Source organism: Stegodyphus dumicola, chromosome 6, assembly GCF_044657685.1.
Source record: "Stegodyphus dumicola isolate Sdum_Otavi_A_Nest chromosome 6, ASM4465768v1".
NCBI classification, from domain to species: domain Eukaryota; kingdom Metazoa; phylum Arthropoda; class Arachnida; order Araneae; family Eresidae; genus Stegodyphus; species Stegodyphus dumicola.
In genome coordinates, this window is record NC_140773.1 from 101,831,391 (window position 1) to 101,848,679 (window position 17,289).

The window sequence follows — 17,289 nt, forward strand, 5'->3', positions numbered from 1 at the left end:
AGAAACGACATTACTTTCTGGTCCCCCTATTAACTATTACATAATAGTAATCTATGCATTCATTAATCATCCTAAATATTGTGCAGACCATGGAACCAACACGCATCTTAATCTAGCTTTTGCAAATATTATCGAGCACTGATTTTCACTAAGTCTAGTTTCAATATAACTTTTTTTTTTATTATTTTCTATAATTACCAATATCTATAGCAAGACATAAAACATACTGTGCATACTAATAATAAAAAAGGAAGGGAAATTAAAATTTTTATTTTTATTGATTGATTATAAGTATGATTAACAAATTAGTTTTAAAACACAAATATTGCTTTCTTTAAAAATAACAGTATTCTAAGTATGTACCTAAGAACAATGAGCTATGCAACTGCTATTGTCAATTTTCGGATTACAAATAATTCTAATGTCATGAAAAATAAAAAATCTGATGTCTGCACCACATGACTTCCTTATACGGAATATTAAATTATACCCATTTTTTCTTGCATTTCATTTAAACTTATTGGATTGAATTAAATCTACTTTGTCAATAGTGCATAAACCACAATAGATTAAATGCACTCTAAAATTCACTATATTTGTTTACCATAGCGACACTCTGGCCCTAGGTTCACTTAGCAGTGTTACATTTCATTCATTTTTTAACTCAGAATGCACAAAATTTATATCATCTTAAAAATTATCAAATAGTTGCCACATGTTCTATTCAAATACTATTATAAATCTAAAACGATATGTAAAAGAAATTAAGCAAAGAACAAAAAAAAAAAAAAAAAAAAAAAGAAAAGAAAAGGTAGAAACTGTTTTTCACAGACGATTCAGTATTTCTCATTCAATTAACTCAGTTCTCATTTCCAGGCAAGGCAAAAATACATTAAAACTCAAGATTAAAAATTATGAAGTAAATCTTAAACACCTCGAATAAATTCCAGATATCACGCAAAAGCATCGTTAAATTGCATTCGATAGTGGGAAAATGGATATTTGCGTAGAAATATGATGCCTGAAACTTTTCGCAATTACAATACTCCCTTTTTACTTTGTAGAAGGAAATAAAAAGGGCAATTAAACCTCATATCAGTAATATACTGCTACTTCAAATAAACATCTCATTTATTTCAATGTAAAAATACATAAAATTTAAAATCCATATTTTGCTTGTGTTTCCCGTCGAGTTCGACTGTTTTGAGCCCACTGATTCTTTAAATTCAGTTCTCTTTCCTTTGCCTGAAACAGAAATATACAAAAAAAAAAAAAAAAAAAAAAACTTTAAAATAAAAACCATACATAACAATTGCAAAATTTAAATCTACACATGCAGGAATAAATTTGATCTTCACAGTACAGAGAATCAATTTCATTTATTATTCCCAGGAATAAAGAATAATATAAGTGATGTGATGCATACGAGAAAATATTTTTATTTGTGGTGCATTTTATTAAGAATTTTTGCTATAGACATGGACATTCAAATACTCTTAAAGGGTATTTAAATGGCTGACACATTATGCTTTTCCCACACTTTTTGCATATGTCAGCCAACAAATTCATTTCACTTTTTACTTTAGGAATGGCAACACATATATTATTCTTCTCTTGAATGGCAACAACAGCTGCTCTCAGCTTTACATTAGCAAACAAAAGTTTATTTGCTTTATGCTTATGATCTTGGTTAGAAATCAAAACACATGCATAACATACTAGGTTAGCAATATATGAAATGTAATGGTAAGTGACGCTTCCTGCATTATGATTGTTTACAAAATATGTGTGTGTGATTATGGCAAAGCCTCGAGGGCTACATGCCTAAGGGAAGAGATGCCTTTGTGGAGGACTTTCTAAGGAAAACTGGCTCGTATACACGTTACACATGAGGAAAACCACAAAAATGCCCAAGCAGCCAGCTCGTTCACAGGATTCAAACCTCGGACCAAACTACCAGTGTTCAGCGACTTTACCACTCAGCCGCTGGTGGGCTTACAAAATATGACAAAGCATATAAAATTGATTCTATTGAAACTAATTTAACAAAAATAGAATTCAGAAAGAATTAGTGAATGATGTAATAGTACATTACAGTACAAAAGCATTTATAAATTATTTTTCATACATGTAACTAAAAGAAATTTTTTATATTCAGTTTTTACGCATTTGCGATTTTTGAAAGTTTTGGGTATTTAAAATGTTCCTTGCATTTTAATTTTTATTGAATTGTTTCCATACAAATATTTATAAGATTCTAATGCTATTCATAAGAGAGCTGTCTGTGAATGAATTTTAGCATTGAGAAAATTTTATAGAAATTATTATGCATTTTGAATTATTCATAATGGCCAGTAATGATTTGTGTATTATGCTTGTCTACAGAACAAAATGTATAAAACTGATTCTTTTATATCCAGTTACAGAGAAACTGAATTGAGATACTTCTAATGAATGCAGTAATGATATATTTCAATGCAAAAGTATTTATAAGTTATTTTTAAATAAATTTTTACGTAGATTTTTTCTTAGTTTAAAATTTTTAAAGTTCTGAGCATTTCAAATGTTCCTTGTATTTTAATTGCATACTAAATTTATATGATTCTGATAATATTCATAAGAAAGCTATGCATGCATTTTAGTACTGATAAACCTTTAGATGCATTTTATGCTTTTCATAAACAAAATTGCCAAAAAAAAGGGAAAACATTTTGTAAAATTCAGTGAAAAATTTATTTATTACAAACAATTATGCATATAATTATAAAATATAAGTTTGAATGAAAACAAGAATTTACATTAACGTCCTATGTCCCATTAAGACTTAAGGAGACTTAAAGCTTTAGCTAGTCGTATGGTGACCATATGGATATGTAAATTCAAATGTGCCATACATATTTAAATATGCAGTTTTAGCCAGTTGATATTATTTCTTTAACTGATTTTATATTATTATTTTCAGCCCATTGTGAAATGAGTGCTGCAAGCAAGGAAAAAACTCATGAATATTTGGAGGAATATTTAAAATTTCGTTTCATGCCAGCTGTCCACAATGAACGGTCACCTTTTTGTCTTTTATGCCAACAATGCCTGATCAATGATTAAATTATACGAGGTCATCTTCAGGCATATTTAAAGGTGAAACAAAATGCTCATATTAATTCAGATTTGAATTACTTTCAAAGTTTAGAAAAAAAACTTTGAAAAAAGAGTAACATTTAAATCTCTATTTACTGCTCATAATACAACGATCGATCGTACTCTTGAAGCTAGTTATCAAATTTCATTACTCATCACTAAATCTGGGAAAAGGTCATAATATAAGGGTGAATTTAATCAGACCATCAATATCAGCATTTCTTAAAATGGTTCTGGAAAAAGATGACAAAAATGTTGAAACTATGCTGCTAAGTAACAATACTGTTAGCAGAAGAGTGAGAATATTGAAATACAACTTGTTGAAAAGCTGAAAACAAGAAAACTTTTGGTTCAAATGGATGAATTAACTTTGAGAGACAGTAATGCTGTACTTATAACTTGTGTAAAATATATTGATAAAAGTGATTTTGATGAAGAAATGTTCTTCTGTAAATCATTAAAGTACCATTACCTCCAAAAATATATATAGTAAGCTAAACAATTACTTGGATGGGAAGGAAAACTGGTGGCTGAAAATTGAAGAAAGATAAGAATCTAAAAATGCTTTTTGTGCATTATGTTATTCAGAGGGAAAACCTGGCAGCTAAAAATATTTCCCTGCTCTAAATGAAGTACTAAATTTAGTTATAAAGTTTATCAATGCTACTAAAGCTAGTGCCAAATGTGAATGTCTTAAGTTATTTTGTGAAGAACAAAATGAAGACCATGTGAGACTTATACTTCATGCTGAAGTAAGACGGCTCTCAAATGGAAGCTGCTTGAAATTATTTATGGAACTATATGATACTCTTAGTACTGTTTTAAGCAGCAAACCTGAAATGAAAAATTTGTTAACAATTGATGATAAGGCATTTATGAGTTATTTAGCTGATATCTTTGAAAAACTATGGAATTATATTGGACATATATTTACAATAAAAATTTTGAAATGTCTCACTGGGTCCAAAAATAAAGTGACTGATACCACTATACACGTTATTATCAATCATCTGAAAATTTTATTGGCTAATTTAAAAGAAAAATATTTCCCAACTTGAATGATTCAGCCAACATTAGTGAATTTGTCTGATATTTCAAATATGCAGTATCAAGAAGAAATCGCAGAAATGCAAAATGACCAATCAATTAACATGAAAGGAGTGATTGATGGCATGGCTTTGTGAGAAAAAACAAAATAAAATATCAAAATGCAACCAAATGTGCAACAGAACTACTGTTTCCAACTTCACATTTAGTGGAATGCAGATTTAATGTCATATGATTTGCTGCTGGGGAAAAAAAAAAAAAAAAAAAAAATGGCTTGGTATAACAAAGCAGAGGGAATTGAGACTGAGGTTAACTATATTGGAACCTGACATAAAATCTCTTTGCAGTACGCATTAAGCACCAGGATCTCGTTAAATTTAAATAATAAATAATCACTGATAATTTAAAATACAGAAAAATCTTTCATTAAAATTATTTTGTATTTGAATTTGAGCTCTCAATTATATGTTTTCAAAATTTACTTACTGCGTTTGCTAAATAATCATTAGTGATTTTTTCCTAAAACCTATCATTCAAGATTATTTAGCGAACATTTCAATTTTTGAATATTAAAAATTATGTCTGTGAACATTTAAATTTTTGAATATTAACAATTATGTATATGTTAGGGGCATAAGAATTTTAGAAAGGCTTAAGTGGGACATAGCACAAAAAAGGTTGAAAAACACCACTCTAGATTAAAACAAAAAGTAATAATGATTTCACACTGCCTCTGTACTGTAATGCCATGCTCATAAATTGCACTGCATTTGAGTTTATATAAAGGCAAGTTATTTCTATATTAATTGCACCAACCATATCCCTGCATGTAGCAGTAATTATATACACTTTACAATTTAAACACTAATATAGTTACATCATAAGATTATGTGTTATCATTAATATGTTATCAATATAATGCACATATGTGTTTAAGATTGATATTTATTCTTTTCTCAATTAACAATCACAGCATAGACTGTATTTACGAGAAACTGGTTCTAAATATTGATACAATGAGACTTCAGATCCAGAATGCTTCTCATCGTGAACAATTCAATTAACAGTTCAAAAACAAATTATATGAATAAAAAATGTATGAGAGGAAAAACAGTGTATTTAAATTATGTACACTCATGTTGGAGCCAGATTATTTTCAGCGGTGTTTTAAGATAATCCCTGACACAGAATTCTGGCAGAGATTCTGAGGGCTTAATCGATTTTACATTACTTCTTTAAGAGACAACAGTATCAGTTTATAAAAATTTCAGATGATATTCTTTGATATCAGATTTCTAACTTGGCAAGTTTTAATTGTCATTAAATTACATTAAAAAATTTGACTTCTCCAACTGGAAATTAACTTGACGAGTCAGAATTCCAATATCAAAGAAAAGTAATATGTTGTTTTTTAAATTAATTGAAAAGCATTGTGCATTCTTACAGCTTTGATTAAAGGAAATGCTATGGAACATGCCCTCCGTTAGATCTTAATTCTTGCAGGTGATACTGACTACACTGAATGTTGTTTTTCCTGAATTTGGCACCTTTTTCATATTTATGTACAATATTATTAATTTCTGAGAAGCTAAATTAAAGGTTATGTTCTCATTTAGACACTTAAATGAAAAAGTGTCTAAACAAATACATGACCTTCAATTTTTTCCCTTGTGTTTATGTTGCACTAGTTCCTTTTTATAAAAATGAAATTAAAAAAAAAAAAAAAAAAAAAAAAAAAAAACTTTTTGTTAAATGTAAAAGCATTTAAACAAATATGTGACCTTCACTTTTTTTTCTTGTGTTTAAGCTGCAATGGTTTCTTTTTATTAGCTACTGCTATATTTTCCATAATGGTGAAAATGTTGCAATTACACTGCACTGGTTTCTTTTTATTAGCAGTTTCTATATTTTTCATAACAGTGGAAATGTTAGATGGCGTAGCCCATTCAGTGTCTGGTGACACATTTTCTACTTATCGATAAAGCTGCCAAGTTGGGGGGATATAATGTCCACAGGTAGTTGTACTCTACTATAGAGCTTTCTTGGGCATTAATTTGATTTGGATCTAAATTGATAAGATAAATCCCATTAATAGTTTTAATTTGAGAGAGTGCAAAATACGACTGCCCTTTGCTGAATACTGAAGAACCTATTTCGAGCAGGGCACTGTCAAGGCTAAGGCCTTCTGATTTGTAGATTGTTACTGCATATGACAAGCAAATAGGGAATTAGTTTTGGTGAACATATGCATTGTTCATTATCTGAAACTTCATATTTAGTGGAACTTCACTCATTCTAATTTGTATGTTATGGCTGAATTTAATTTAATTTATTTATTTAGTTTTCTATGGTTTTAAATTTCACAAAGTACTTTTTTCTGTGTCTCCAATCGATCCATTTACCAGTCCCTTGCTAGCATCTATGTCCCTATGCAGCACTGCACATGCTTCTATTTTAACTATGATGACATTTACTAAACCTACAGTTAATGAAGAATCATCCTCATTTTCCCTTAAAGTTTCTCTTGCTGTTTAGTTAAGTACCACAGGCAATCTATTCCATTTACAGCATCTAATCGGATTTCTGACTATTCCATACTTAATAACATTACATTAATAAACTGGTTACACATATTTTTAGTGCCAAACCACACCACTGTCAGGCATCACTAAAAAATTATTTATAATTTCAATTAACTGTTTATTTTGGTTTAGGGATTTTAATTTTAGGAGTCTATTTGATAAAGGGTTTATATTGTGACTTGTTACTACAACTAATCTTATACGTTTCAACATTTCACCAAACTGCTGATCAGTTTTCTGCCTTGTGTTAACTGTTGATTCATGATACAAAAAAAAAAAAGTTCCTTCCATAAGTTAGGTGCACTAAGCGATCCCAAACATTTTAATACATCTAACGATTTTATGCTCTCAAACCCGATAGATCACCAAACAACACAATATTAATTCTATCAACCAGCCATCATCTAGATCAGTGGTTCTTAACCGGGGGTGCGGGAGAAGCCCCTACCTAACCATAAAAATTATTAAATATCATTTATTAATAAAATATTTGAAATCTGCAATAGTGTCCCCAATACTGAAGCTCATAAAAAATTGGTAGCATTATCGGCAAAAGACACGGTGCCGATGGGCGTATACACTACGCGACGAAAAGGCATGAAACGCTACAAACGAACGCAAACAGGCAGCTAGGTGACGGAGAAAAGAAAAAAAAAACTTTGTGGGAATTCAAGTGTGACCTTCGAGAAACCTCGATAGCCACGAAGCCATGATACAAGCGGAGAACGTTATCCCAGCTTGCGCATGCACTGAGTTCAACATGTGCTACTCCAATGAAATCTATGGATTCACAGATTTGTATCTACATCTACTGCGCCTGTGTTAGGTTGAGTCAACTATTGTGTCTGCGACATGTGTATTGTGTATTCTGACTTGTCCAGAAACCTCTTGAGACTAATACATTCTTAATTGCCCGTTCAAGCCGAATAGAATTCAGTGATATTGCAAACGTAAGAACATTATATATATTATATTACATTATTTCTAAATAATTAAATCGATTATAGTGAACCCCACTATGTCAAAAGAAAAAAAAAAAAAAAAAAAAACTACAATAGAACAATAAGTATGCCGGTTATGGATTTACCTGCACAACCGAAAAAGATGGCATGCAACGACCGCAATGCATCTTGTGTTCCAAGATATTTTCAAACAGCAATCTCAAACCATCAAAGTTACATATTAGAGCATTTCTACAATGTGCATGGTGGCGAAAAAGCGAATAGCATGAACAACTTGAAGTCAAAGAAGGCTCGGTTTGATTTGATACCAGTGGAACTATCCTAAAATTGTGCAGACCAGCAATTCAAAAACCTTTATTAGAAGCGTCATATCAAGTGGCCTATTTATGTGCAAAAAAAAAAAAGAAAAGAAACCTCACACGATCGCTGAAGAGTTGATTAAACCTTCTGCTTTAATTATTGCTAAAACAATTTTAGATTCGGAAGCACATAAAAAAATCCAACAGATTCCATTATTGAATGATATCATACGATCACGAATACAAGATCTCAGTGAAGATATTTTAATGCAAGGTGATAGAAGAATTTCTATTTTGTGAGCCACTGGAGATGAATACGAGAGGAATTGATATTTCCAATCGCATCAAAGATTTTTTTACTAAATATCAATTACCAATGAATGTGATTGGCTCAATATGCACTGATGGAGCCCCAGCAATGTTAGGCAAAAATTCAGGATATTTTTCACACATGAAAAGAGAATTACTAGAAGTTATAATAACGCATTGCATGTTGCATCGTCATGCACTTGCGTCAAAAGCATTGCCAGAAAGTATAAAACAACATCTAACTACAGCAGTAAATGTAGTAGAATACATCCGAGGGCAAGCACTTAATCATCACATTTTTCGTGCATTTTGCGAAGAAATCGGTGCTGAACATACCGTGCTCCTATATCACACTGAAATACGATGGTTATCTAAGGGTCGCATGCTTAACAGAGTTTTTGAACTGCGTGAGGAAATTATTCAATTACTGACCAGTCAAAACTGTTATTTAGTAAAAGATTTTGAGAGTTATGATGCAATGCTGAGGCTGGCCTACTTAGCAGACATATTTAGCCATTTAAATGAATTGAATCTATCAATGCAAGGATTTGGTATAAATATAACAATATCTAGTGAAAAATTATCTTCATTTATCACAAAATTATAAATTTGGATACGTTGAGTAGAAAAGGGGAATTTTGCAAACTTTCCCTTACTTGATTCTGTTATTGCGAAAAATGAAAAGAATACAATTATACCCGACATTGTAATACATTTGAGATGATTGAGCGAATCATTCAATGGATACTTTTCTACCGGAAATATTACTAAAACTCAGAGATGGATACCAGATCCATTTCTATTTGGCTTAAATTTGATGGATGATAGTGATCTGAAAAAAAAATCCAACTTATTGAAATGCAAGCAAGTGGACATGTTCAAATGGAATTCGAGCAATTAGAATTGCAACAATTCTGGTGTTCACAATGACAATGTTATCCAGAGTTGGCGAACAAAGCACTGCAGATACTCTTACCCTTTGCAACCACCTACTTGTGCGAAATGGGATTTTCATCGCTTTTGCATATAAAATCTAAAGAGAGAAATCGCTTAAATATAAGTGATGACTTACGCGTATGTCTTTCAAAAAAGGAACCTCGCTTCACCAGTATAATAATGAACAAACAACAACAGACTAGTCATTAATAAAAATAATATTGTTTCGTAATTATATAAAATGTACGTTTTTCAATAAACAATAAGTTTCGCAAAAAATGTATTTTTCTAGACTAAAAAAATTAAAACACATTTTTTCAATGGGGTGCGGGAGATATATTTTTAGATTCAATGAGGTGCGACTCGCTAGAAAGGTTAAGAAACACTGATCTAGATCTTCAGTGTCATAAATTTCCGTTAATCAAAGATGAATGTACATACATTTGAGATCATGAATACCTCATCAATAATTAAAGAATTACATTATTTAAATCACTTCTCAAAACTTGGTCCAATAAAGAAGTATACTTGGAATAGTTTCCATTCTCTACTGGTAACTGTAACGGTCTGTGTAATGTCAAACAGTTCACGTTCAAAGGAGCATTATCTGTGGCAGTAGCCACTGAACCAACTTATTCATATATTTACTAGTGTTTATTAAATAACTTTTACCAGTGCATCCTGTTTTACATACAAATAATCTTAATACTGATTTATTTTATGTTAAAGTTTTACTAATTTTATCGAAAATACATTTTTGGTTGACATAGAGGTCTTTATAATTTTTTCGAGCTCATCTTCTGAGACCAACTCTTTTGCATTCTGAAAATCTTCCACTGCAGTCTTTGCTTCAACAGGTATCTCTATGTCGACCAACAAACCTGTTATCTCCATTATCATTGTACAATTCTAGTTCAATCTCTGCTACTTTCTCTTCAATCATTTTGAAAGCTCTCTGTATATTATTTAAGAATTTTGTTTGTATTTCTCCATAATTAAGTCCATCTTTAATTTTATCTTTTAAAAGGGTGAAAGCTTCTGTATGAGTATTATAACCGACTGTTCTTCAATTCACTTTAGGTTTTTTTTTTTTTTTTCCTATACCAGAGATTTGCTTCACATACTTGCTCATCACGGGTTTTATCTGATGTTTTGGGTCGACCTTGTTTCCACTTTGGCGGATGCTCTTTTTGTAATATGTTTGCATCCCATAGTATTAACATCAGGAATGTTTGGACTATCTACATTGCACTGATCTACTGGTAAACAAACATCATAATGCCCTGGCGACAAGTTGCCCAAAAACAGTAACCGTTTTATGGGACGGCCTTCTACACCAAACAAACAAACAAACAAAAAAAAAAAAACAACAACACAGATCGCCATCTTAATACACTTCAATGCATATTGGATACAAATTCCCTGCAGCTTTTAACTCTGAAACAGCTCTGTAAGTTGTCGAACGAAGCACACTCACGCAATACTCTTCCACAGAATCGAAAGGATCACCATTCTGGTTACAGGTCCATGAGCTTAAATCATTCCAATTATAACAGACATATTCTACTATTGTTGTACACACTTTACTCACTTGTAAATTAGTAGAATGACACAACAGGAATGCAATTGAACAGAATAAACAACTTAATTATGTGTCAATGGAATTATTTTGTGTAAAATGACTGAGTCGTCGACCAACAATCCTACTGTACATCTCTTTATTGTTGACTTATAATCACTTGGCACAGAAAGATCAGCCTTCAAGCGAAAACCAATTAACCAACCAAAGATGCTCGTGCATTCCCCAGTCTATTTATAGGTCTGCCAAAACACAAAGCTTGAGTGATTTAACTTGGTACAATGCCATCTGTTGATGACTGCGATAACAATTATTAAATTGCCGAAATTTCCTATGAGTATTATCTGGTTTAACCTCGATAATGATATAGTTTTTTGAAGTTTTAGATTTTTAAAGGGATGTAAAATATGTAAACAATAAGTTTAAACAGCTATTTTTTAGTAAACAATATAAATGTTCAAATCTTATTTTAAGGTAATAGATTCATGTTTCCTTTTTTTATTTTTTATTGTTTTATTTGCATCTGGCATCTGTTTCATTACTTAAATTTAAGTTACTGAACAGCAATACTTTTATCATTTGAAAGCTGTTTACGTTCGTTTTTGGGGGGGGGGCTATGTTACTCACATCAGTGATATCCTTAATTCACACGTGCCTCTAGGGTGGCACTAAATAAGTAACAGCTATGGCTAAGGCGGCTCAGAGAAAAGCAAGCAGAGCAAAGAACTTTTGCTTTTCTATCCTTCAGTAGAATGCTGGAGAATTATCTTGTGCTAAGTTTTCAGTAATTAAGAGGTTAGTTGTTGAGGAGAACATTGATGTTCAGGTGATTCAAGAAGTAAATATTACAGAAGACAAAATAAAGTATTATAATACGAAAAATTTCACTATTCATGGACTTCTCAAAAGCAGACAGATTGCAAGTGGTATTTTAGTGGCAGTGCGAAATAAATTGACATCATCATCTGAGGTGTTAAAAACAATGAACAAGTATAACACTGTGGAAATTTTGGGAGTAAATGTTTGGAATGAGAATAAATCTTTTTAAATTTGTGGAATATATAGTTCACCACACAAAAAAACTTAAATTTAGACACTTTATAACTTCATCAAAATACTATAATTGTAGGTTATTTTAATGCTGCTTCCCCTAACTGGGGATACACCTACCAAAACCAAGTAGGGCAAATTGTTGAGGACTTTGTAGATAGTAATGCAACGTTAGTCATGTATGATAAAGATGATCCTAATACCTTCATCCACTATTCAGGCAGTTCTACTAACCCTTATTTAACCACAGTTTCAGCAAACTTAATTGACTATTACAAGAAAACTGTAATTGGGGACCGAGGAAGTAGTCACCAAATGGTAAAAACAACAATTACTACCAACCAAAAACAGATAAGAAATAACTCAAGAATTATGTGGAACTTCAATAAGGCCAATTGGAAGGCCTTTACAGAAGGTATGAAACATCAAATAAACACTCTTCTGAATGATGCTTCACCTCAATAAGCAGAATCAGTTTTTACATCAGCCATCCAGAAGTGCAGCAAAAGAACATCCTGAGAGGCAAGAAGCCTAACTACCCACCATTTTGGAATCCTGATCTAGAAAAGCCAACAGAAATTAGAAAGCAAACAAGAAAGGAAGCTGAAAGTGTGAAACTAATAAAAAATGCAAACAAGATGTAGTCAAATGGCGAAAGGAATGCATTGTAATGAAAAGGAGAGTTTTAAAAGCCAAAAGGCAGTCCTGGAATAGGCTTCTTAATGAATTAGATCACAGAACTGATGGAAATAAGGCTCACAAAATAATGAATACGCTGAATAACAATAACACGAAGAGCTAATCACTCCAACAAAAAAGGAAACAAAGATGTCAGCAATCAAACACAGATTGCTAAAATATTCAATAACTTCTATCTTGAATGGTACTCACTCAATAAAGAGCAAAAGAGGCAGTAAAAGAAATGCCAAAAACACGAAAGAAGTACTAAATCAATGCTAGTGAACTTAGACAAACATTTATGGAGGATTTCTTAATGGAGGAATTGAATAAGGCTATCAAAGACATTCAAAACAGTATAAAACAAGGACCAGATAATATATTCTTAGAATTCATGACACATTTGGGGCAATTTGCAATAAATTTCCCTTTAATGATTTACAATAAGTTCTGGAATGCAAAACTCAATCTGTTAGCAAACTGCTTGAAGGCAAAGATCATTCTGATTCTAAAGCCAGGAAAACCAACTGAAGATATAGAATCGTACCAATCAATCTCACCGACTTTCATTGTAGTCAAGATGTTTGAAAGAATGATAACCGCAAGACTAAGGTTTTTACCTGAAGTCAAACGGGATTGTGGAAGACTACTGTCAAAAAAAGACACGTCAACTATTAATTCAATTCTGAAGTTGGTTCACAAAGTTAAAACTGGTTTCAATTCTGGGAGAAGCTCTTTGGTTGTCTTTGTTGATTTCCAGGGAGCCTACGACAATATGGAGAAGGAAACTTCTAAACAAACTTCATGTTTATGGAATTGACAGAAAAATGTATAACTGGTACAAAACGTTTTTATCCCAAAGATCTCTACCACACAAGGGAAGGACACACTTTGAAAACAGCCCAAAGCACAGATCTTGGCGTTATCACAGGAGCAGTGAAAACTACCCCAACTACAGCTATGGAAAGCTACACTTCCAACACCTCAACTGCTACTGAAATCAAGAAACAAGTAGTTGATACATTCATTAAAATGAAAGCATCGCATACAGCGCATTGGATGAACGAACACAAACCAAGTACTATGAAGACCCAAATGTCTTCCCTAGAGGCTTGTGAGAAATTATTATGAAGAATAGATAAAAACAAACCAATGAATTATAACAAGGTCATGGTTAATCCCCTTGAATGTACCTAGATCAAATACCAATTAGATATCTAAGACTTGGAAGAGAAAAACATTCCTGATGCAATATTAAAATCAAACTCATTATATATGTTATATGAACAATACCCTGAACCTGAATGGACAAGAATATACACTGATGGCTCTAAAATACAAGAAAACACTGGGGCTGGTGTATACAGTAAACTTTTTCCCCAATGTACTCCTGTGGGAAGCTTCAAGTTGAATTTTAATGCAGATATCCTTGCAATCTCACTGGCTCTAGAAAACTTCAAGATAAAGATCGATTGTTTCTCTAAAGCAGTTATTTTAGTGCACTCCAAAGCAGCCAACCAGGCTGTTATGAATCATGACACAGATACCAAGATTATCTCAGAAATAAGACAAATCTTGAACTTTCTTTATAAACATAACAAAACAATCGTTTTTCAATGGATCCTTTCACATATAGGTACAGGTGGTAACGAAAAGGCAGACTCACTAGCCAAGAGAGAAACACTTGCGCCACAGGACAACAAACCACTTCCTCCAGAGTCACTTTAAAAGCATATTTTTGAGAAATTAAAGGATACTTTTAAATCTGACCAGGCAGCAAAATCAACAGGCAAATCATGGGCTAACATTCAAGACACATGGAAAAAGTTTGTCAAAAACCCCATAAAGAGGCTGTGGCAAATTTCAAACTGCAAACATGATTGCATGGCACATCATCTTCATAAAATTGGCATCCTTCCATCTAGTACATGCCAAATTTTCAATTCAGACATCATGAATGCAGAGCATCTACTTATATGTCCAGAACTAGATAAAGAGTTTCAGAAACATGGTGAGATAAGTAAACTATATTGGAATGCCAGAGTTTTCATGAACTTTTTGTAAAGACTACATCTCTTATATTACTTTCCTTGTTGTTTAAATTTTTACCTTTTTTTACTTTTACTCCCCTTTTCATTTATTCTGATTCCTACTTTATAAATATTTGTTCTTTTTTATTATTTATCATTGTTCTTGTGTGATACTTGAGCTGTATTATATGTTTGTATTGATCTTTCCAATAAAGCCATATGTAACAACACATTCTTTTCATGATATCGCTGTAGTTAAGCCCGCACCCACTACCAAAATGAAAAAGAATCGATCCTGCACTCTACATCGGTGCTATCATTTCATCTGTTATAAACAGGTTTTTTTCCTTCACTTTTGGAAAAGTATACTAACATTTGAGTGGCATGGAAACCGGCAATTGGTGCAACATGATCTATTGGTTTCAAATGCTTGTAATGAGTATTATTTGGTTTAACCTCAATAATAGTGTAGTTTTTTAAGTTTAGATTTTTTCCTTTGCCTAATGATCTAGGTTGATGCCAAATTTTAAGTATCTAAGTCATTTAGAAATGGTCTAGATTTTTGATCAGTCAGTTGCCAAGTGATAAAAATGACACTTTTCAGACCTTAATAATTCCACAACTATAAGAGGTAGATTAATGAAATTTGGGATTCTAGCTGTTCATGGAAGCTCTATTAGACAAACAAAATTGCATGTTTCTAGGTCTAATAGTTTTTGGATAATGGGGGAGTCGAAAGTAGCTCAAAATGGTTTGTGCAAGATACACAGGGCAGGTGTCTCACTGTTTCCTTTTCTGTCTGTTCTAAACTTTGCTGACACACTACTATGTGTCTAAATAAAAAATAAAAAAGAGAGAGATTAATAAATATATATGCCAAATTCAATAAACACTGAGGAGCTAAAATTTTGAGAGCTAATTTTTAAAAAACTATTCCGGTGATTTTTATAAAGCTTGGTAACTTTTGCATAATTTGAACCATAGAATTGACATATGGGGAGAAAAAAAAAGGGCATGTCATTTCAGAAAAAGTCTGATTTTGTGTCAAAATACCTATGTTAGAACAATGCTATATATATAATTAATATATATCTTAAACCATGCTTTTAAGACAAGCAAAACGCAAGTTGAATTTCATCAATCAGCAAAATAGAACGGAAGATATAGAACTGCTCCCCTTCTTTTGCAAGAATAGAAGTAGATCTCACTGCCCCAGTAATTATGTGCAATGCTAAGTTCTGGAACACTTCGAGGACCTGAGCCACATTTTCCAGAGCCACAATGAAGATCTCACTGCAATAACCAATAATTGGTTGAAAATATAATTTGTAAGTAGCCATCAGTGTAGCTGTGATAAATGTATGACATATGTATTAGAAGAAAAAATTGTAAATCCAGACTATGTATTGAAACCTCTGTTGCCCACTGGCCTTGTTTGCCCATGTATCTCTTTGTTTTAAGACTCAGTAATTACCGTCTGACCTGCCACCCCACCCCGGTTATGGTGGAGCGGGTAGTAGATAGCTTTCGGAGGCAGAGGCTTTAATTTGTGTAAGGCAGTCTGCTAGACTGCAAGGCAACGGAGCCCCTGTTCTCTGGTGTATAATAATAATATTAGTGTCTCATTGTCACAGCCCCATCTTGAACTAGCCAGACGTTTTAAGGCAGAAAGTCTTCTCACAGCTTTATTAATATTCTGCATGTTTCCTCCAATTTAAGCATAGATAGAGAATGCAACCCAAATATTTAGTAGAATCATTATGTTGAACATCTACACCCTTATATGCCAAATTTGGGGTAAAAGCTGTCTGTTCAGAGTTAAGAACTGGCAAGTACTCTTATCCTGATTTACTCTCATGCCATTTTTCAGACACCAACATTCCAGCTTTGTCAGAGCACTATTAAAAGTTTCATTTAAAGGATCCTGCTTCTTTATTTGGAGTAGAAGCATTACTCCTTTTATTACTACTAAGCTTTTATTATCCAGATAACCAAATCTTCAGTAAAAAGAACAGAATCCATCCACTGTGCCAAAATGTTCAGTAAATCAAAAAACATTAAAAATAATGGGTTGATGACTGTTCCCTGCGGGAGGCCAGTTTGATTCCGTTTAAATCTAGAAATGTCACAGCCATATCTAACAACAGAAAAACACTGTGATAAGAAATTCTTAATTCATAAAAACATCCTGCCATTTATTCCCAAGTTCTGTAATTTTTTAATAATATGGAGTCTCCACACTTTATCATAAGTTGATTCAAAGTCTATAAATGTTGCCAGACAGACAAAACAGACTAAAGACTTCTTAATGGCTTGACTAACATAAGAAAACTGTTGGACAGTGGAATGATATTGTCTAAATCCAGGTTCTTTAGGAGGCGAAAGATTGTTACTCTTCAAAAACCAAGTTAGTCTAGAGACTATCATCTTTCCCATAATCTTCAACAAAACAGTAAATGAAATAGGTTGATAGCTTTTAATATTATCTGTCGATTTATCTTTTTTCAAAATAGGTATAATAATGGCTTTTTTCTCCCATAGTGGTTACATAAGAGTTTCCAACTATGATTAAAAATAGAGAGAAGGGTTATTTGAGCATTATATTCTAGATGTTTAATAAACTCTGGATTATGTGGGCCTGGACTTTTTCCCATCTTTAGGAAATCAACAGCTTCTTCT

At 32.3% G+C, this 17,289-nt stretch overlaps 1 protein-coding gene across 2 annotated transcripts in view; it reads right to left on the reverse strand.

Annotated features, from left to right (window-relative positions):
- Nucleotides 1-1,113: 1,113 nt before the first annotated feature.
- The window catches only part of LOC146996812 (proline-rich protein PRCC), a 58,945-nt gene continuing 42,769 nt past the window's right edge, over nucleotides 1,114-17,289 (reverse strand). For both annotated transcript variants that reach the window (XM_085818712.1, XM_085818713.1), the window contains exon 5: nucleotides 1,114-1,245. In XM_085818712.1, the coding sequence (XP_085674838.1) occupies nucleotides 1,159-1,245 (87 nt within the window). In that variant the 3' untranslated portion in view covers nucleotides 1,114-1,158. The remainder of the gene's footprint in view (nucleotides 1,246-17,289) is intronic.